At 42.8% G+C, this 23,443-nt stretch overlaps 1 protein-coding gene across 2 annotated transcripts in view; it reads right to left on the reverse strand.

Annotated features, from left to right (window-relative positions):
• Positions 1-23,215, reverse strand: part of UGCG (UDP-glucose ceramide glucosyltransferase) — a 39,279-nt gene extending 16,064 nt beyond the window's left edge. For both annotated transcript variants that reach the window (XR_012424469.1, XM_005581067.4), the window contains exons 1-2: positions 22,703-23,215; positions 4,675-4,816 (exon numbers count right to left, since the gene is read on the reverse strand). Coding sequence is in view for 1 of the 2 variants with exons in the window: in XM_005581067.4 (XP_005581124.1) it covers positions 4,675-4,816; positions 22,703-22,800 (240 nt within the window). In the remaining variant the exon portion in view is untranslated. The remainder of the gene's footprint in view (positions 1-4,674; positions 4,817-22,702) is intronic.
• Between the last annotated feature and the right edge of the window lie 228 nt (positions 23,216-23,443).

Consider the following 23,443-nt stretch of genomic DNA (forward strand, 5'->3'; position numbering starts at 1 on the left):
CCTCAACTTCCCAGGCTCAAGCAATCCTCCCACCTCAGCCTCCCTAGTAACTGCTGGGACTACAGGTGTGCACCACCATACTTGGCTAATTTTTGTATTTTTAGTACAGACGACGAGCTGGTCTTGAATGCTTGGGCTCAAGTGATCTGTCCACCTCAGCCTCCCAACATGCTGGTATTATAGGCATGAGCCACTATGCCTAGCCTTTAATGCCTTTTTAATTCTATTTTGTAAGTATGACTGCATATGATGAAAGGAAATGTTTATAAGTAATACAATTCCATAAAGTACAATAAAAAACTAATCTTAGCTTTTATTTTCCCCAGCAAGAGAAAACTTTGTAAAAATATAGTACTAGATATATACTCAATGGGAAGAAAAATGTTATACTAGTGTTAAGTAGGGAGGTCATAAGTAAGGGAGGTACAGTCTGCCTTTATTCAGATACAAGGTTAAAAGTTTTAATTTTTATTGATTACAGTGCTTAAACACAATTTTTAATTAAAAACAAATACTTTCTGATTAGCCAGAGCATAAAAGAGACTCATATTCATATTATCCAAAAAAAAGTTCAGACTCAAATACGTAAGATTCATTTGTTTTTCATATTGGAAATTACACCAAATTGGAAGCAGCATTCCAAGTATTTTCTAAAGTATCAGCTTTTAACCAGGAATCGTTTTTCAGCTATCAGCTCTGTGTCTTCACAATTTGATCAGATATTTTATTTGCTAAGAATCCCTGTATTAAAATTGTTAAATCAGGCCAGGCATGGTGGCTCACACCTGCAATCCCAGCACTTTAGGAGGCTGAGGTGGGTGGATCAACTGAGGTCAGGAATTCAAGACCAGACTGGCCAACACGATGAAATCCTCTCTCTAATAAAAATACAAAAATTAGCCAGGGGTAGTGGCATGCGCCTGTAATCCCAGCTACTCGGGAGGCTGACACAGGAGAATTGCTTGAACCCAGGAGGTGGAGGTTGCAGTGAGCCAAGATTGTGGCACTGTACTCCAGCCTGGGTGGCAGAGCAAGACTCTGCTTCAAAAGGAAAAATAAATAAATAAATTAATTCTATAATTGCAAAAAAGAAAAAAAAATCATAGTTATGATAGGTTCACTCTGTTAATAACTCTGATAGTTAATTTAGGTATTCTTCACATGGCCAGAATGTACTGAAGTAAAGCCATCAAGCCCCTTTAGATGCAGATTACTGACTATTCCTGCTACTGCTTAATCTCTCCCCAAATCCTTTCTATGCTGGTGACAAATGAATGTTCAATGTTGTGGAAAATGAACTGCATCGCCTTTTCATTCTTTTATGTCTTCCCAAGGAATGAGTATCAGTACAAAAGTAGATCTGTAAGATGTATACAGCACAGAGATCTTTCAGGGCAACTAGTATAGTCTTACAAAAATTGAAACCTAGAAATTCAGAGCAAGTACCAGTAGTAGCAAATTTTCTTGCACATGTCCAAAATCAAATAAAATTTTAAAACTCCAACATATGTTCTATTATTTCCCCCAAATGGCCTCTGATGGTCCCAACTGAATACGAGAAGAGAAAGTTATGTCCAAAATGAAAACATTTCCATACTCTGGTAAAACGATGTTCATACCAGGCAAAATGCAAATATGAAAGGACACTGCACCTGGCAGTCACGTAAATGTTTATTTTGTGTCTCCTTGACTTCGTGGTGACACAAATGCCTTGTCTGTTCACACTCAGATATGCGTGATTTCAGTGGTTTAACTTTAGTCTCCTGTGGAACATTTGTCATTGTATTTGGTTTTTACAAAGTAAATAAAATGCTGTGAGATCAAACATTTCCCTTAGATTGCAGGTACTTTGCACTTTTCTGCTTTCCAAATGTTCTATTTATACAGCTAAATATACTTTTATAATTAGAAAACAAAATTATGTACCAACAAAGAATAAAATAATCTGCAGATACTATTATTCATTTTACAATGAATGTCAAAATAGCTTTCTCCTCAACCCACTTAAATGATATAACTAAATGGAAAAAGAACTACTACGCTAAGTGAAAACAAGAGCTCTTGAGATCATTCTAAACTGTAATTTCCAAAAAATGTTTTTATTTCAATTTTTTAATTTTTATTTTTTTTGAAGGTGGGGTTGCCCAGGCTGGTCTTGAACACCTGGCCTCAAGCAATCCTCCCACCTCAGCCTCCCAAAGTGCTGGGATTTACAAGCACAAGCCACCACGCCTGACCAAAATCTTCATTCACAATAAATCAGTTATGGACTCATTAGAAATGTTCATAATCAAAGGATACATATATCCCTGGGGCTACTTTTAAAAATTCTTTCAGTACGACATGGTGGCTCACGTTTGTAATCCCAGCACTTTAGGAGGCTGAGGTGGGGAGATTGCTTGAGCCCAGGAGTTCAAGACCAACCCCAGCAACATGGCAACACTCTCTACAAAAAATACAAAAATTAGCCAGGTGTGGTAGCACATGCCCATAGTCCCAGCTACTAGGGAGGGTGAGGTGGGAGGACTGCTTGAGCCTGGGAGGCCGAGGCTGCAGTGAGTCATGACTGTGCTACTATGCTTCAGCCTAGGTGACAAAGCAAGATACTGTCTTAAAAATATATATATATATTTATACAACTAAACCCCTCACTAATTTCCTCAAGCATTTAAATCCCATGACTATTGTCTCACAAGCACCACAACATAAAAATTCCATAACCAATTTTAAGAGTGGTTGAATGCGGAAAATGAAAGAGGACAGTTAAAAACTGAAATGCGAGATTAAGCTTCACAATGATAATGCACAAGACTCTAAGCTATGCTCTAAGATTCATTCATAATCAATAAAAAATTTCTTTCATTCATAAACATTAATTCTCCTTTGCATTTACTTTTACAGAGCTTGAAAATCTTTCAGTTTTCTCACTGCAAAGCTTATTTTACAATTAATTTTATTTATATCCTTCTTTCTGAATTACAAAAGGCTAAGTTTCACATTTTTTAGTCTGAAAAAACAAGTATATACAATTATATCTTATTTTTTAAAAAACTATGTATTTAATTGATTGACGTTAACACATTTAATTCAAATTTCTAAAATTATTAAACATATAAACACAAGCTAGAACATACAATTTTTTTGCTTCAAAACAGCTTTCAATACTCCAAAATTGGCTTCTAAACTCCCAAACTCCAAAGCAGTAATATAAAAACACTAAAAATACAACTGAATGATACTCATGTCTACCTACTTAATAAGTGCTGCATTAAGGCTATCACATCTGTGTCTTCTCTATTCTTTTCATTGGTGCTACCGAGAAAAATAAAGGCTAAAAGAAAAGAAATAAGAGCATGAAAACCAGTCACCATGAGAAGTGTAGTGTGCATATCATCTTCCTTCTGACTATTTGAGCTACCCTGTCCAAAAAAATTAAGAGGGATGACTCCCCAGTAGCAAAAATAGCTATGGAAAAACTGAGGCAATAGGGTAAAAACTGAGGCAAGTGAATAGAGACTGCAAAGGGAAAATTAAACCGTACTGAGAGTCAAGTGGGTAGAAGCTTAAAGACACATTCTTCCCACAAACTGATCTGTTACCACTAAAATGACCTTTCAAAAGCAGTGTCTCAAATAAGCAATTTAATACAAAGCTGCTGTAAAGCTAAGTACGAAAATCAAAGAATATTAAGTTCTTCTAAGAAACTACAGGTGGACTACTAAAGCAAAGTGATAAAAAAAAATACTTTCATCTCAAGAAAACCGGAAGTTCTCCAATTAAGGGAGTACACTGAGTTTATAGATATACAGATTATAAAGACAAATGGCATAAGCAATACAATTAGCTATTAAAATCAGAACAGGGCCGGGCGTGGTGGCTCAAGCCTGTAATCCCAGCACTTTGGGAGGCCGAGGCGGGCGGATCACAAGGTCAGGAGATCGAGACCACAGTGAAACCCCGTCTCTACTAAAAATACAAAAAATTAGCCGGGCGCGGTGGCGGGCGCCTGTAGTCCCAGCTACTCAGGAGGCTGAGGCAGGAGAATGGCGGGAACCCGGGAGGCGGAGCTTGCAGTGAGCCGAGATCGCGCCACTGCACTCCAGCCTGGGCAACAGCGTGAGACTCCGTCTCAAAAAAAAAAAAAAATAAATAAAATAAAATAAAATAAAATAAAATAAAATAAAATAAAATCAGAACAGTAAGGAAATTAAAAATGAGGTAAGATGAAACCCTACCTTACCACTAATTGTAATCTACTCTAGGCTCAAAGCCAGTTTCTCCAAGGAAGTCATGTTGCGTTCTAGCTATACTGCAACCCATTTCAGACCACTAACATTGCTTTCTCCCTCTCCTTGTCTCCTCTTCCTATTGTTCACATCCAACTCTCATGGAAGAAAATTTTTATTTTCAAACTACCAGGCACTTGACATTGTCTGAGTTTCAGGTTTACTCAGGGATCTCTACTTCACACGGACATACAGGTGGTTAGAAAGGGAATTTATACCCCTTCCTCATTACATTTCTGTTCTGTGATGACTACTACTAAAGCTTATATTTTATGAGGCCAACCTCATCATGAATTTTTAATACCTTCACCTTTTACAGTATTAAAATCACTAAAGGTTCATCATGAGGGGAACAAAACAAAACAAAAAACCATAACACTGTACTTACTTTGGGATAATCCAATTCAAAGAATGTTTCCAGGTTGTTTATTAAGTTAGGATCTACTCCTTTCAGTGGTTTCAGAAGAGAGACACCTGGGAGCTTGCTATAAGGCTGTTTGTCAGTTGCCTTCTTGTTGAGGTGTAATCGGCTAAAAAGCAAATGATACAAAAATTATTTCTATAGAATACATTCGTGTCAAATCAAAGCACTTACAAGCTATCAATAAATCACTAAATTCTAAGTTAAGATTTTTAAAAGTTGACATCTTTCTAAAAGAAGATCTAAACATGAAGGGAAGTAGCACCAGGTAAGCATGACTTTGAATGTGGCCCAACACAAATTCATAAACTTTCTTCAAACATTGTGAGATTTTTGTGATTTTTGAAAGCTCATCAGCTATGGTTAGTGTTAGTGTATTTTATATATGATCCAAGGCAATTACTCTTCTTCCAGTGTGACCCAGGGAAGCCAAAAGATTGAATACCCATGATGTACTCTCTGACTATTGCTGTACTCACAGAACTACGCCAGGCACAGTGCAGACATTTCAATAAAATACATGGTGAAGAAACGAATGGCAGTGTTAGCCCAAAGATTAACTCCTCTTCCTCTTAAATTGCCATCGAAGTGGCCACAGAACTATAAAAACAGGTAAAATAAAACCCCGTCTGCAGCAGAAAATTATGAAAGGATAACCAGAACTTTCTGATAAATTTCTTTGCAGGGAGATAATACAGTTAAAAGAAGTATCAAGCAGTGTGCACGGCAAGCAAGATAATGGGACAACTGGAACTCCCAATATTAATAAGGTCAGAATGGCAGGGGTAGAACAGAAGGAAACTGAAAGAAAGAAAAAAAACTAAATGATGAGAAAAATGTCTATTAATGACACTGGAAGATATACCAGTGCCACCGGTTCACAGATAAGTGGCCAAATGGCCAACATTCTCACTGCTGGTCCATTGCAAGGATGCTGCAGCACAGCAAGGCTCCTAACGAGAAAAGCAATGCCAGGTGCGGTGGCTCACGCCTGTAATCCCAGCACTTTGGGAGGCCAAGGTGGGTGGATCACTTGAGGTCAGGAGTTCGAGACCAGTCTGGCCAACACAGTGAAACCCCATCTCTACTTAAAAAAAAAAAAAAAAAAAAAAAAAAAAAGCTGGGCGTGATGGTGGGTGCCTATCATCCCAGCTACTCGGGAAGCTGAGGCAGAAGAATCGCTTGAACCCAGGGGGTGGAGGTTGCAGTGAGCCAAGATTGCGCCGCTGCACTCCAGCATGGGCAACACAGTGAGACTCTGTCTCAAAGAAAAGAAAGCAGCAATGCTGGAGAACAGACAACATGCCCCAGTTAACATCAGGCTGTCGCAACAAGATGCCATTCAGTATAGTGGTGGTTTCTAAAGGAAGCCACTGAAGACTTCCTCCTACTTCTCATAAATACATGACGAGTACTTCTCATAAACAAGTCTCCAAGCATTCGACAGTAATTAGACACTAGAACAATCATGGGTCCATCTGCAAGATATTCTAAGACACATGTTCTTCCACATTTTAACATCTCTGACATCAATGGTACCTTACAATTGCTGCCAGCCAGATGGCAGCTCTGACTTACTGTGAAAATCAACCAATGAGAACTTTCAGATGATCAAAAAATACTTGCATCAACACATCTTGATTTGATAAAATCCACTATTAAACTGGGAGTGACTTTTGGAGGGACACCAGTACCACTACCCAGACCAGTTAGCCATGGGTTTTGGTCTCTAACTAAGGCAAGTGTGTGCTGTAGCAAATATCTAATGTTTCAGATAAAGCCATACAAACAGTTTTATACACACATGAACAAATGCACGCCCACACACACCAGGTTTACAATGGAAAAACTTAAAAATCAACAAGAAATTTCTAGAACAGGGTGGAATCAATTTCTGATACACCAAGTAACAGAAAACACTGGAGCACCATCTATCGCAGTGCTACTCAAAGTGTGGTCTGATCCAGTAGTTGCTTTTTACTGGTTTGCAAGTGAGAAACAATTGAGTGAAACCTTTTAGAAACTTGTATAGCAATTTAACATTGCCATGACATCAAGCATGTGATCAGCAATTTATTTTTATTGTAGTTACCAAAGTACTGGCTCATGGCAGATTGGAAATTTTTTTTTTTTTTTTTAAAGACAGAGTTTTGCTCTGCCATCCAGGCTGAAGCGCAGTGGTGCGATCTCAGCTACTGCAACCTTCACCTCCCGGGTTCAAGTGATTCCCCTGCCTCAGCCTCCCGAGTAGCTGAGATTCCAGGTATGTACCACCATGTCCAGCTAACTTTTTGTATTTTCAGTAGAGACAGGGTTTCACCATGTTGGCCAGGTTGGTCTCGAGCTCCTGATCCTACGTGATCTGCCCGCCTCAGCCTCCCAAAGTGCTGGGATTACAGATGTGAGCCACTACACCCAGCCAGATTGGAAAAATTTTAAAGAACAACTGCTTTGCCATAGATAGTTTGGAAAATATTGATCTACAGAGTTCATCTAGAGGACCAGATGGGCAAAACCATGATCTAAAATGCATATAACCACAAAAGTAATCACTATTCTGTTTCTAACAAAATAGCAGACTAGATGCCTGAAACCTACCGGGTAAAGAACATCTAGACTGCTGGGGAAAAAGTTTATATTACACAATTAATTGATTGAAAAGGAGATATATATATATATATATATATATATATATATATATATATATATATATGAGAGAGACGGGGTCTTGCTCTGTTGCTCAAGCTGGCATGCAGTGGTATAATTATCTACATCTCCCGGGCTCAAGCGATCCTGCCACTTCAGCCTCCCCAGTAGCTAGGATGACAGGTACACGCCACCAAACCAGGCTAATTTTTAAATTTTTTTTTATGGAGATGGGGTCTCACTATATTGCCCAGGCTGGTCTTGAACTCCTGGGCTCAAAGAATCCTCCTGTCTTGGCTTCTTAAAGTGCTGGGATTACAGGCATGAGCCACCACGTTCAGCCCCTGAACTGGTAATATACTGATATGGCTCAAATCACTAAAAATATTAAGAGGGTCTGATAAAAGAAATCTGCCACCACTACCCCCTCATCTGCCTGTTTCCATTACTGCTTCCCTAGCATTACTAGTTTCTTGTCCTTCCAGAGGTTTTAAAAATGCATATACAAGTCAAAATACATACACATATTTATGGTATACATGAGTTATATATGTACATATTCATAGATATAAACTTTTCTCTCTTCCTTTTTAATACAAGTGTAGTAAAAGCATGTTTTACAATACATAATTGAACCGTTAGGAAAATAAAGAGAAGAGCCTCTAAGGTCAGAAAGGAGAAAAAAATCTCTCAGCAAGTGAGTGCTGGAGTCCATGCTTGCCTCCTGACCATCCACTGGTCCCTGGTGACCTGGAGATGGAGAGAAGCCTGAGATAATACTGACAGTACAACTGTTCTGAGAGCCTTGTGTAAATCTGGACTTCCTGAAAGGCAAGCAGAAAAATCCTGATCCATACAGGGAAGATGCAGATGCTGTCTATCTTGGATTAAGTCCTCAGTGAAATAGAACAAAAGAAAAAAGTCTTGGCCAGGCGCAGTGGCTCATGCCTGCAATCCCAGCACTTTCAAAGGTGGAGGCAGGTGGATCACTTGAGGTCAGGAGTTCGAGACCAGCCTGGTCAACATGGTGAAACTCCGTCTCTACTAAAAAAGACAAAATATGGCCAGGCATGGTGGTGTGCACCTGTGGTCCCAGCTACTCAGAAGGCTGAGGCATGAGAATCCCTTGAACCTGGGAGGCGGAGGCTGCAATGAACCGAGATCGCGCCACTGCACTTCAGCGTGGGTGACAGAGAAAGACTCTATCTAAAACAAAAACAAAAACAAAAAAGAAAAAAGTCTTCTTGGAGAACACCTAACCACGTGGGTTTGGGCCAAGAATGCAACCTCCCTGTACCTGAACGAAACCCAAGAGAAGAGAAGGAAATGAGGGAAATCATCATATATGACCACAAATAATATGAAAAGAACCACACAAGTTCTAGAAATGACAGTTATGATCACTGACATCAGAAATTCAAAAGACAAGTAATACAGAATCCTGCATACTCACAGCTTACAAAAGAATTGGAATCTAGATTAGAAGAAGCTACCTAGAATGCAGCCCAGAGAGGGGGACAGGCAAAGACACAGAAATGATGAAAAAGTTTAGAGATGTGGACGACAGAACAAGGTCTAAAATCCCAGTGATTTTTATCTGTTGGTCCCACTGTGTGATCCTTAAGTGCTATTAAACTACCAAAAACATGCAGGTTAACTGCTGACCAAATAACAGAGAAACCTGGCCCACCAATAATCTCAGTGCCTGTGGCAAGGCTTTCGGTTAAAAACAGCAGCAACGAAGACCATCTAAACTGTACTGAATAGTCTAGAGGTGATTACATTTTGGTAAAGTTTAAAGTAGATCCTATTTTTCCCTTCTCCCAAGATGTTTTACTTTAAATACCATTAGATACACCTTCTCCTTTGAAGAACTTTTCGTGTTGAGAATGCAGTATTTTATCATAGACTCATTCTGACTCTCCCAACAGCCACAGAGGTTTATGGATGAAGAGAATTGTTAAGTACTGTGTCTGACATTTCTACTCAAAATAAGCCAGACTATATCACAGGACCTTTAAAAAAACATATTTGTGCCTCCCCTCTGTCCCTGTCTCTTTCTAATATTTTCTTTCCAAAACCCAACGGATCAGTTTGTTGTGTACCCCCTAGGGTACAAGATCCTACCTCGCAGAATACTGTTTCAACTTACACAATGCAACCAACAAGGCCACGTGGTACAAATTACTTGAAATGTTTGTCAAAACAATAAAAGAATATCCATTAGGTCACCAAATGAACAAAACACCTGTAGCACCATGCTTGGCACACAGTGGTACTCCATGACTACTTCGCAGTCACTTACTGAACAACATCTTTAGAGCCCCGAATGTACACTAGTCATTATCATATGCACTAAAGATGCAACAAGCAACAGGTGAATTCCCTGCTGTTGAGGAGCTGTGGCTTTAATGGGGAAGTTGGGTTGCACACGCCCAGAAAATCTTCTCCTTACAAAACTCTTAATAAACATGTCAACAAAGCTTTGCTCTGGACCATCATTCCACACGTGGAAACAATGCCTTTGGGCATGACCAGTGTGTTGGACGCCAATCTACAGATTTCTACATAGAAATCATGAAAGAGTTTGAGATGTGGATGACAGAATAAAGAGCTCTAAAATCCCAGAGATTTTTTTCAAAAATTTTTATAAAACCCCAGTGATTTCTTTTTCAAAATAATTTTTTAAATCCCAGTGGTTTTTTTTTTCAAAATAACGAAGTTTCCAAGGTCAGAAGTAGCCTTGGGGCTGGTGCAGTGGCTCACGCCTGTAATTCTAACACTTTGGGAAGACGAGGCAGGTGGATCACTTGAGGTCAGGAGTTCAAGACCAGCTTGTCCAACACGGCAAAACCCCGTCTCTACTAAAAATAGAAAAAGTAGCTGAGCGTGGTGGCACACACCTATAATTCTAGCTACTCGGGAAGCTGAGGCACAAGAATGACTTGAACCCAGGAGGCAGAGGTTGCAGTGAGCCAAGATCGTGCCACTACACTCCGGCATGGGTGATGGGGGGCGGGGGCGGAGGGCACTGTGATCAATTGCCTAGTGTTTCAAAAAGGCCTCAATGGTGGAGACCTTAAAGTGGGGCAGGATTATAAGTGGCTCAGACAGGGTCTTACAAGTTTTACTGGTTTCCAACCAGTTTTTCTTTTAGTGTCTCAGATCAGGGTTTCTGCATTTCCTAGACAGTATGAACTTGAGCCTATGATTCCTACACGTTGCACAAGCTTTCTCATGGGTGTCCATTTCCACCCTCAGCCTAGGGCAGACGACTTGCTTTCCAGGTTCTATACTGGGAATCCAGTTCTTACCTTCCTGTAATGCATTTGGCTTGCAGCCTTGACCTTTTTGTTGGGGAAGTGGTGTGAGGGGGTACTTTTTATTGATACATAATGTACATATGATGAAGTCACATGTAAGTACACAGCTCAAAGAATTTTCTCAAAGTGAAACTGCCATGTAACCAGTACCCAGATCAAAAAACGGTATTAGTAGAACCCCAGAAGTCCCCTCAGGTCTCCTTCCATGTACTACACTCCCCTCAAGGGTACTCCCTGTCCTGACTTCTAACAGTACAGACTAGTTTTGCTGGCTTTAAATTTTTATATAAATGGAATCCCATAGGATGTATATTTTCTGTCTGGCCTCTCTGGGTTGCCTTATGTTTGTGAGATTCACCCATGTTGTTACATTTAGCTATCATGTATTCACTCTTGTTACCGGATAGTTTTCCTAATATACCACACTTTATCTACTTTCTGTGGATGGATGTTTGAAGTTATTATGACTAGTGTGCAGCACTGACTCTGTACTCACACTAATACTAAAAACCCTACTCTTCCCACCACCCACCAAGCCTTCAACTTTTGGACAAGATGAAGAAACACTAACTGGATTTACTCTCTCCCACCTGAAACAACCAAAAAATCAGAAAAAAATACAGGAGACAACAGTTTTGAAGATATTGGACATCAAGCAAAGGAAGAGAGTGATTCCTATGACACAGAAAATAAGGTAGGCCGGGCAGTGGCTCATGCCTGTAATCCCAGCACTTTGGGAGGCCAAAGCGGGAAGATAATGTGGGGTCAGGAGTTCGAGACCAGCCTGGCCAACACGGTGAAACCCCGTCTCTTCTAAAAATACAAAAAATAATTAGCCAGGTGTGGTCTCGTGTGCCTGTAATCCCAGCTACTCAGGAGGCTGCACAGGACACTCACTTGAATCTGGGAGGCGGAGGTTGCAGTGAGCCAAGATCGTGCTACTGCACTCTAGCCTGGGCAATAGAGCAAGACTCCATCTCAAAAAAAAAGAAAAAAAAAGAAAAAAAAGAAAAGAAATTGAAGAACTCAGTCAAGAGTCCAGAAAAACAAAAACATCCAGCACCCAACACGGTGAAATTCAAAATGTCTGGCATCTATTAAAAAATTTCTAGCCATGCGAAGAAAGAATGAGGAAAATACGACCAATAACGAGAAGAAATATCAGTAAATTGAAACCTCCCCGGGATTCAAATTAGCAGACAAGACCAACCCACTACTTTGCATTCCCTCTTGGTTTCTGGAATATGCAGATTTTCCTTTCATATTTTCAGGCTCTGGGTGTATAAGTGTCTAATCATTATAGCATTTCCATGTGTTAATAGGAGAGGTGGTTCTCACATGTACACAGGCCACCTCTCATTCAGAAGTAAAGTCTGTACAGGACGCTGCAAATGCAGTGTGATACAGACTATCGTCAAAGTATGTTTAGAACACTTTGAGAGAAGAGAGATGGAAGCATCCAACTATTTCTAGGAGGCAGTCTTTCCAGACTTTCACACTCCAAGTGTGGCCCGTGGACCAGCAGCATTGGCAACACCTGGGAGTTTTTCAGAGCTTCGGAATTTCAGGCCTCGCCCCTCAGAACTACTGACACTGAATCTTCAGTTCAGTAAGATCTGTAGGTGATTCACAGGCACACTCAAGCTTAAGCAGCACTGCTTTAAGACTCATCTCCGCTATAAATTCTTCGTGACTTCACAGACAAGGCTGAAAAGGCCTGGAGCTCATCCTCTAGGCAAGAAATAACCATGAAAGACTAAAAGGAAGCAACCAGGATCATTTTTGTATTTATAGAAGTTAAGAGAATAAAGTACAGGCAGGGGAGATGGAAGGCAAGGGAAAAATATTACAAAGGTCCAAAAGAAAGAGAGAGACACACAAACCAGAAAGGTATAAGAAACAAGTGAAAGGCTGGGTGCAGTGGCTCATGCCTGTAAGTGGCTCATGGGAGGCTGAGGCGGGTGGATTACCTGAGGTTGGGAGTTCAAGACCAGCCTGGCCAACGTGGTGAAACTCCGTCTCTACTAAAAATACAAAAATTAGCCAGGCATGGTGGTACACACCTGTAATCCCAGCTAATCGGGAGGCTGAGGCAGGAGACTCGCTTGAACCCAGGAGGCGGAGGTTGTGGTGAGCCGAGTCTGCACCACTGAACTCCAGCCTGGGCAACAGAGCAAGACTATCTCAAACAAAACAAAACATACACACAAAAGAAACAAGCGAAAGAAGCAAAGTCAAGAGAAGGTGAGAACTCACAATCAAGGAGCTTAGCCAACAACTGATGAGGGTGTTGGTGGAGGGGGAATGAGGGAGAATGAGGGGTATATCTGAGTCAGGTTATGGTAACTAATGGTGCCATTCATAAAATCTAGGCACAATGAGAGATGGGAGAGAGTAATGAACTTTTGAACGTACGAACTTTAAGTTACTCTTAAGACATCAAGTGGTGATGTCTCATCTAGGAGACCACAGGTTTGCAACTTTCGGTATAAATAACGCCCACAGGTAGAGATCACAAGTGAATGAACCAGATGAAGAGACTAGGAATCTGCATTTTTCACAAGCATCCCAAATGATAAAGGCTGGCAGTAACCTACACTTGGAGAAACACTACAGTAGAATATAAATTCTCCAGAGCCCAGCAAAGCAACAATACATAGTATGTTCTCAATTTTTAAAAATAATTGTGAATAAATGAAGAGTAAATAAGTAAACAGATACAGAGAGCTCAGCAAGTAAGGTTAGCCTAGAGATAAAAATATAGAAGCCATCCACTGTAAGGTAAATACACAAGCTCTCCGAGGCACAGCATTCTCAGAAGATGGCCAAGGAATATAATATTATTGAATCAGTAATGCATGAAGGAGAGGCCAGGCACAGTGGCTCATGCCTGTAATCCCAGCACTTTGGGAAGGTGAGGCGGGTGGATCACCTGAGGTCAGGAGTTCGAGACCAGCCTGATCAATATGGTGAAACCCCCGTCTCTACTAAAAATACAAAAATTAGCCCGGCATGGTGGTGCGCCTGTAATTCCAGCTACTTGGGAGGCTGAGGAAGGAGAATCACTCGAACCTGGGAGGCAGAGGTTGCAGTGAGCCAAGATTGTGCCACTGCACTCCAGCCTGGACGACAAGATCGAAACTCCCTCTAAAACAAAACAAAACAAAACAAAAAAAAAAGAGTGATGCATGAAGAAAACTAAAAGTGGGGATCAAAGAACCAGAAAGACAGCCAGGGTGCAAGTAAAATGAGAGAAGGGTTTATCTGGCCAAGCTGTTTTCTTTCTCAAAGGGTTCAAGAAAGAGTAACACTGAATGCTGCTGGAGAGACCAAGATAAGAATGGAAATGTTCGGTAGATTACATATGTACTTACTGCTATCTCTGAGCACTTTTGGCAAGAATTGGGGCAGTTCATGGAGGATAACGGTAGAGAGCTAAAAATGGGTTAAAAAGTAAATGAATGGGAGCTGAGATGTGATAACAGTAAACAAACACTAGTTTCTACTGAAACCTGCCACTGAGTGAAAGGGCCAAAGAGTGGAACAGAGGGCTTCTACTTTAAATTTTTCTAGTTTTTTTTGAGATACGATCTTGCTCTGTCACCCAGGTTGGAGTGCAGTAGCAGTCATAGCTCACTGCATACCACCGCCTCTGGCTAATTTTTAAAAATTTTTTCTGTGGCAATGGGGTCTTATTATATTGCTCAGGCTGGTCTTGAACTCCTGGCCTCAGGCGATCCTCCCCGCCCTGGCTTTCTAGTCGAAACTCCCCCCCACCCAGATGAAGTTTTGCTCTTGTTGCCCAGGCTGGAGTGCAATGGCACAACCTTGGCTCACTGCAACCTCCGCCTCCCAGATTCAAGCAATTCTCCTGCCTCAGCCTCCGGAGTAGCTGGGATTACAGGCGAGTACCACCACGCCTGGCTAATTTTTTGTATTTTTAGTAGAGACAGTGTTTCCCCATGTTAGTCAGGCTGGTCTCAAACACCTGACCTCAGGTGATCCACCTGACTCGGCCTCCCAAAGTGCTGGGATTACAGGCGTGAGCCAACACGCCCAGCCTCTAGTTCAATTTTTTAAAGACTACTTGAAATTCTTTAAAAATTCAAGAAGAGCTAGCCGAAGGGCAAAGGGATAAAAGGAAAAAAGTAATTTAAGCATGATGGGATCCACAGTATGAAGTAGGAGCTAAGGTCATCCACCAAGAACGCGGTAGAATGAAGATTTAGAAGAGGTTTTTTAAAGTGATGGGTATCAGAGCTAACTACAGAAAAAAAAAAACACTGCCAGGCAGCACTGCATGCAGGTTTAGCTGAGCCCTGAGACTACCAATGTGTAGTAGTATTAGTCCACATGGCTGTGTGATTACCCTCTGTAGGATTTTCAAAGTTGAGCAGCTATCATTATTGGATGGATTCAGGATAACAGGGCAGACTGACATGAGGTGAGGCAAGAGGCAAGATAATGAAGTGATGAACTGTGGGCTCTGGGCTAAATGGAGAATTAAATAAAGCCAAGAGGTGGCAGGTGCTGGACACAACTGTGGACAGACAGCCCGTGGCAATCATTCTCAGTCTAGGCTGCACATCCATGTCACCTAGCGAGTTTTGAAAATACTGATGTCTGAACCAATTTCACCTTGTCTGTAGGGGTAAGCCCCAGGCAGCAGTCGTTTCTTTTTTTTAAGCTCTCGATGTGACTCCATAGTGCAGTCAAAGTTGACAATCACAGGTCTAGAAAGACTAGGTGACTGAAGAATGGAAAAGGCCTATAATCCTAGCACCTGTGGAGGCCGAGGTGGCCAGATTGTTTGAACTCAGGAGTTCTAGACCAGCCTAGCCAACATGGTGGAACCCCATCTCTACAAAAAAAAATACAAAAATTAGTCAGGCGTGCTGGCATGTGCCTGTAGTCCGAACTACCCAGGAGGCTGAGGTAGGAGGATTGCTTGAGCCCGGCAGGTCAAGGCTGTAGTGAACCATGATCGCACTACTGCACTCCAGCCTGGGTAACAGAGAGAGACCCTGTCTCAAAAGGAAAAGAAAAAAAGTCAAGGTGGGAACTTTTTTTTTTCCCTGAGGCAGAGCCTCGCTCTGTCACCCAGGCTGGAGTGCAGTGGCACGATCTTGGCTCACTGCAACTCCCGCCTCCAGGGTTCAAGCGATTCTCCTATCTCTGCCTCCCGAGTAGCTGGGATTACAGGCACCTGCCACCACACCTGGCTAATTTTTGTATTTTCAGTAGAGATGGGGTTTCGCCATATTGGTCAGGCTAGTCTCGAACTGCTGACCTCAGGTGATCCACCTGCCTTGGCCTCCCAAAGTGCTGGGATTACAGGCGTGAGCCACCGCGCCTGGCCTGTCTCATTTTTAAATAACTTCTTCTACAGTTTTGTTGTCAAATTTGGCTTTTGCAAGAGGAAAGCCCGGGATGCAGGGAAACCTACCGGAGGCAGGTAAAGGTTAAACAAGGAGGGTGGACTCCTTCCTCTTCAGATGGCGGGAAGAAGCCTCTGCAGTAACCTTAATACAGCTCTTCAGAAGTGAGGCACAAGAATTTCACTCGGCTGGGTACAGTGGCTCATGCCTATAATCCCAGCACTTTGCGGGGCTGAGACGGGGGAATCACTTGAGGCCAGGAGTTTGAGACCAGACTGGCCAACATGATGAAACTCCATCTCTACTGAAAGTACAAAAATGAGCAGGGCGTGGTGGCGCGTGCTTGTAGTCCCAGCTGCTTGGGAGGCTGAGGCACAAGAATCACTCGCACCCAGAAGGCAGAGGTTGCAGTGAGCTGAGACCACACTACTGCACTCCAGCCTGGGCGACAGAATGAGACTCTGTCTCAAAAAAAAAAAAGAAAAAAGACAGAATTTCCCTCTAGGTTTCTAAGGAAGACTATGAATTCCACAAGGGCAAAAGTTCACCCTGCTTAACAGCCCCAGAATGTGTTGTTTTTATAATTCCGCTGTGTGGTTCTGCTGAACCAATTTATCTGACTCTAGGAATTTATCTTCCCTGCTCCATGTCACAGAGCTTGTTAATATTTCGTGTAAAATTAGGTTCACTGCTATATCAGCAGGTCCCTAACTTCACATAGTCCATGCCAGCAATTTCCAGTGACTAATGACCTGTTATGTTATCACTCATGACTGTATTACTGTCTGTTTATAATCAGTATGTCATGACCAATTTACTACATATAGCACGTATTTCAAAAATGGTATTGCTTCAAAATGGGCTTCATAAGCAGTAAGTAATGCATGTAAGTAATGTAATAAGTAAAGCACACCTTCTTGTGCAAGCTTAACTTTGCTAACACAAATTCTCTCACAGAAGGCAAAATAACCAATAGTGAGTTATCTCTACAGGAAAACAAATTCTGCCCACTGGACAATGGGCTTACCACACTACAGAATGTAAAAGATTCCACCACCATAGAAAACAAATAGGAGATGGCTGGGTGCCATGAAGGGCACCTAACCCAACAAGGAACTAAAGTCCAAAATGACCTGAATGAGTAGGAGTTAATCAAACAAGAAAAAAGGAAGGAAAGAAGGAAGAGAAAGAAAAAAGAAAGACAATTCCAAAGAAAGCACACTGCACGTTTGGGGAAATGCCAGTAACACAACGTTGCGGAAGAAACAGGAACGCAGGGATGGCCCAGCTCCTACAGAGCTGTGCTTGTCTCATTAAGGAGTTTGAACTGTAACCTGCAGGCAATGAGGAATCATGGTAAGATTTTAAGCTACTGTGATCCAAGATTAGTAATCCAGAAGGATAAAGGCTACAATAAGAAATATAAAATGGAAGGGGCACAAGGCTGCAGACAGAGAGACCAGTGAGTAGACATAGTTTCAATATCTAGGGTAGATATGAAGATGTACTGAACTAATTAATGTCAGAGAGAAAGGGAGGGATAATGAATCAATAGAACCATCACTGAATATGAAAATCTTACAATTTCCACGTTGCTCTTTTTCTTTCCTTCAACTTTCAAGTTCAGGGTACATGCGCAGGATGTGCAGGTTTGTTAACACAGGTAAACATGTGCCATGGTGGTTTGCTGCACAGGTCATCCCATCACCTAGGTATTAAGCCCAGTATCTATTAACTATTCTTCCTGATGCTCTCCCTCCCCTCACTGCCCCTCACTTTGCTCTTTAAAGCTATCACACTATAGTCTAATTCTGTATCTTCCCAAGCTCAGGTTAAACGGGCAACTGCTGAACTGCCTTAGTCATTTCCCTGAAAGTAGCCCTGTAGCAATGATCCTGACTGATGAACGTTTGACCACAGTCCAAGGGCATCCTCAGGACTAAACCCAAAAAAGACGTTCTCAATTTACATTCCACTAAGGCTCAGAACACCAAGTATTCATGAATTTAAGGCAAAGATCATACTAACTAAAAATAATATCCCAAATGCTAATATTTACTTTAAAAACACAACCAGTTTTTGACAGGTCATTTATCGCAGTTATCCTGACACAATGAGTATGCAAATTCCATTCAAAAACTATGCATTGGGTATTGAAGTTGCTGTACATTAGAAACAGCATATTTGGGCTGGCTGCAGTGGCTCACGCCCGTAATCCCAGAACTTCAGAAGGCCGAGGTGGGGGGATCACTTGAGCCCAGGAGTTTGAGACCAGCCTGGGTAACAAAAAGTAGCCGGGTGTGATGGCATGCACCTGTAGTCCCAGTTACTTGGGAGGCTGAGGTGGGAGAATTGCTCGAACCTGGGATGTGGAGGCTGCAGTGAACTGTGATCGAGTCACTGCACTCCAGCCTGGGCAACAGAGAAGACTGTCTCAAAAAAATAATAATAAACAAAATAAAGGAAATATGTTTGCAGAAAACAGAATTAACTTTAAAAATCTTAAAAAATCTCCAGGGGGCCAGGCACGATGGCTCACACCTGTAATCCCAGTACTTTGGGAGCCAAGACAGGTAGATCACTTAAGTCCAGGAGTTCAAGACCAGCCTGGGCAGCATGGTGGAACCCCATATCTACAAAAAGCACAAAAATTAGCCAGGTATGCCTGTAGTCCCAGCTACTTGAGAGCTACTTAGGAGGCTGAGGCAGCAGAATCATTTCAGCCTGGGCTGTGGTGGTTGCAGTGAGCCAAGATCGTGCCATTGTACTTCAGCCTGAGCAAAAGAGCAAGATCCTGTCTCAAAGAAACACACACACACACACACACACACACACACACACCTCTCCAGGTAAAAGGACCTCTGTTTTACTTGAGGGTAGCTAATATTTAAGGACACACAAATTATTTCCACACTAGCCTAGCACCTCCAGTAGAAAGATAAAGCCTGATGCTAAACATTAGGACCTTATGTACACAGGGAAATAATAATAATCTGAGGTGGATGGGATAGGGGAGAGAGCATGAAGCAAGGTTTCTGCTCAGATCATTTCATCATGCAGCAACATGGCTCCCAAGGGCTAAAAGGGAAAGACGACCACCAGTTCTAGACTTTTACACAATTTCGCCTCAGGCCCCAAGCTATCAAGCCACACTAGCGCTCACAAAGAAATAAAAAATAATTAAGAAAAATAGGCCGGGCGCGGTGGCTCAAGCCTGTAATCCCAGCACTTTGGGAGGCCGAGACGGGCGGATCACGAGGTCAGGAGATCGAGACCATCCTGGCTAACACGATGAAACCCCGTCTCTACTAAAAAAATACAAAAAAAAAAAAAACTAGCCGGGCGCGGTGGCGGGCGCCTGTAGTCCCAGCTACTCGGGAGGCTGAGGCAGGAGAATGGCCTAAACCCGGGAGGCGGAGCTTGCAGTGAGCTGAGATCGGGCCACTGCACTCCAGCCTGGGCGACAGAGCGAGACTCCGTCTCAAAAAAAAAAAAAAGAAAAAAAAAAAAAAAAGAAAAATAACCCATAAAGGCTATTCAACTTGCCAAGGCTATAATCTTTAGTTACTTTTAGGAAATCTTCAATCTCAACAATAAGACTCTTGAATATGAAATGTCTCTAATCTGAATGTTACCTTTAACACGGTAGGCAGAAATCCTAAAAACATCTGCCATCTAAAATAGGTTAAGAAAGGGCAATGGAAGCTTTGAAACATACCCAAGTAAAAAGCAGAATTTAGTCTATAATAAAAATATTTCGAAACAGTGGAATAATCAAATAATCATTTGATAAGTAATTTTGGACAAGTCTCTAAATACTTAGAAGGAACTATAATTAGGGCTCTAGCTCTCATAAAACGAAGTAAAATACTGGGTGAATTAAGGGTAATATGTGAAAAAATTAAGAAAAAATAAAAATACTAAGAGGAAGCGGAGACTAACATATATAGTAATTTGGAGGAATAAGGAAGATATAAAAATTGTAAGTTAGAAAACGTAAAAGAAACAAAGACAGGCCAGGCGCGGTGGCTCAAGCCTGTAATCCCAGCACTTTGGGAGGCCGAGACGGGCGGATCACGAGGTCAGGAGATCAAGACCATCCTGGCTAACACGGTGAAACCCCATCTCTACTAAAAAAAATACAAAAAACTAGCCGGGCGAGGTGGCGGGCGCCTGTAGTCCCAGCTATTCGGGAGGCTGAGGCAGGAGAATGGCGTGAACCCGGGAGGTGGAGCTTGCAGTGAGCTGAGATCCGGCCACTGCACTCCAGCCTGGGCGACAGAGCGACACTCCGTCTCAAAAAAAAAAAAAAAAAAGAAACAGAAAGACCTATCTACCTAAAACACACATGCGCAAACACTTTTCTCCATGTCAAATATATGTACAAAGTTAAAAGACAAATAACAGATTGGGGAAAAGAATGCTACATATGACAGATAACAGAAAAACAACCTTTATATCACAAAGATGAATTCAGCAACAGATTGCAGCACAGGCAGGATTATGAGTATGTAATTTACATCTAAATGTAACTAGCATATAAACGTATTTTAAAAGTGCTCAATGTAACTTTAAAGGAATGAAAATAAAAACAGTGAAATGCCTGCTACTTAGTGTTTGTAAGGCAAAACGGGGCTATCATACAATGTTACCAGGACTGTGAATATATATAACATTTCTATGGGGCCAATATGTATCAAAGTTTAAAATGTGCACCACTTCTGGCCCAATAATTCCTCTTTCGGAAATATAACTAAGGAGATCATTTCTCAAAGATGTATGCATACAAATTCATCACAGTGTTGTTTGTAATCTAGATAAATTGGAAACAACCTACACATCCATCAATAATAATAAATTTCAGTACCTGGTAAACTAAAATATCATGCATCTATTACAAATGATGTAGAGATCATACAGATATTGACATGAAAAAAATGGTCATGACATTTTACAGGATAGTTCCATGTGAACAGGGGCCTTGGATGTTTGCTCTTCATTCTTCCAGCAACTAGAACAGTGCCTTGCACAAAACGGCTTTTCAATAAACATTTATTAAACAGATGAACTTTAAAGCAGGTTACAGAACAATAATCATAATATAGCCCTTTTCTCTCTTCCCCCTTCCCCTCCATCCTTTGCTCTCTCTCACACACACACACACAAATTGGAAGGACAGTCACAAAAGGTTGACAAGGTAATGTACTTTTGGTGTGTGCATGTTTTATTTTTCTCCATCCCTATCTATTGCATAAATTCCTTACACGGTAAGCATTTTTTATTTTTATGACTGTAAAAAGTAACAATTTTTTTAAAGGAAAAGAACTCACATATTTTAAATGAATTCCAGAATGTGCTCAGTGACTAAGCTCACAAACTCCAAAAACTAAAGTCAACAATATCCAAGTGGCATGTTTTCTTTCACTTTCAAAGAAATATCAGTATAACTTGTACCAGCAGCATCTTTCTTAGTACCAGGAAATGCCACACTGTACTAATAAAATACAGTGTTTCCAAAAGCAAAGGCACACTTCTTCCGCAGTAAAAAGGAAAAAACAAAAACAAAAACAACTAAAAGTAACTAATTTCTTAAAGTCTCTTCCACTAACATACACTCTATTCTAGTTCATGGTAACGATTACTATATACAATTGTTCTTTTTCTCACCCAGACTAAAAATCCAAGTGAATCGATATCAGTAATGTGCTCTATATAATTTTTTCATTTCTTTACAGAGGCAGACTTCACCTTAAACAGTGGATATACCAAACTAGCCACATACCCCATGTCTCTATTCATGCCATCACCCAGTTCTATTTCACTTACATGCTTCATCACAATCTCATAACCTTATTCAGATTTTATCTGCTTCTTCCTTCTAGAATGTAAGCCCCATGAGGACAGGAATTGTGTCCTGCTCACCACCGTGTCCCCTGGCCAAGAATAGTGAATGGTATCTAGTAGGCCTCAAGAAGTATTTGTTAAACAAAAATGAAAAGATGTGGCGGGCGGGGGGTGAGTACAAATCTACATAAGACAGTAAGACGAGGAATTGAAAAAAGGAAAGAAAACCACGCTGATATGTACAAGCTACAGGACTCAAAGCTATCATGCCAGCTCGCAGGTTTGGTGGACATTTTTCAGGGTGGACAGGTGCTTCACACCTATCTAAGCGCACAGAGCTCTTCCAGGAAGAAGAAAATCCACAGGGAGGTGTCCAGAGAGCTGTGAGCAGCTCCCAGAAAAGTGGACACAATCACCACCCTAACAGAAACGTGGCCCAGGTCGGAAGAAAAAAACAATACACCATACATCTCGGCCCAGATGAAAAATCACACGAATCCCCAGCACAACCAAACCGATCCACCACCTTCATTCAGCCTGACATGTAAGAGCAGTCTCCTTTCGCCTGGCTGGGCAGTCACCGGCAACCCAGCAAACCCTTCCCTCGCCCAACACTTTTCCCTCTCAAAGACCACCGCCACTGCCGGTCCGAGGGGCGAGGGAACGCGGGGGGAACAGCCTGAGGATCAGCTTTCTCCACCCCCGCCCGAGCCCAGTCCCCTTCAAAGCACAAACATTTCCCATTCTCGCCTGTCCCCGAGGCCCGGACCCCCGCCCGAGCCCCTCCTGCGGTCCCTCACTCACGTGTAGATGATGGCCATGAAATGCATCAGCCACAGCACCAAGAAGAGGACGAACCCGAAGACGGCCATTCCCTCCAGGGCCAGGTCCAGCAGCGCCATCCCCCGGCCCGCCGGCCCGGCCCGGCCCGCTGCGGCCGCCAACACGGACAACCCTCCCGCAGGAGGAGGACAGGGTGGGCGCCCGGTGCGGGGGCGCGGGAGGCGAGAAGAAGGTGGGGAGAGGAAGGGGCGGAGGGGGGTGGGGACGGAAGGGGCGGGCAGGGCCTGCGCGCCCCCGCCCGCGCGCTCTCGCCCGCGCGCTGTCTTCGGCGCGCTCGCGAGTGGCTGCGGGTGCTGCGGTCTCCCGGCTCTGGTCGGGGCAACTGCGGCCCCACGCCCCGGCTCGCCTCTCCCGACCCTCGCTGCCGCCGGCCAGACCCTGCGCGCCGGCACCTCCGCCGCCTCTCCGTCTCGCCGCTGGGCTCCCGGCCGAGCAGCTCCGCTGCCTGGCTCCGCCGCCGCAGCTCCGCGCACTAATCAAAACCGGCGGCTCGCGCCCCACTCCTCGGCGCGTCCCGCCCCCGGAACCGCGGCGCCCGCCTCTCCCAGGGGCGGTGCCCCCGCCGCTCCACGCCCACCCTGCCGCCCGCGCGCCCGCTGCGGCGCCGGCGAGAGCGCGCCGGGGAGATAGTGTCCTGCTGTCCGCCGGACGCCGGCCGGGCTTCCTCCGGCTCCTGGCTCCGGCTGCCGCCCGCCTAGGCGG

The sequence above is a fragment of the Macaca fascicularis genome, chromosome 15, assembly GCF_037993035.2.
Source record: "Macaca fascicularis isolate 582-1 chromosome 15, T2T-MFA8v1.1".
Taxonomy (NCBI): Eukaryota; Metazoa; Chordata; class Mammalia; order Primates; family Cercopithecidae; genus Macaca; species Macaca fascicularis.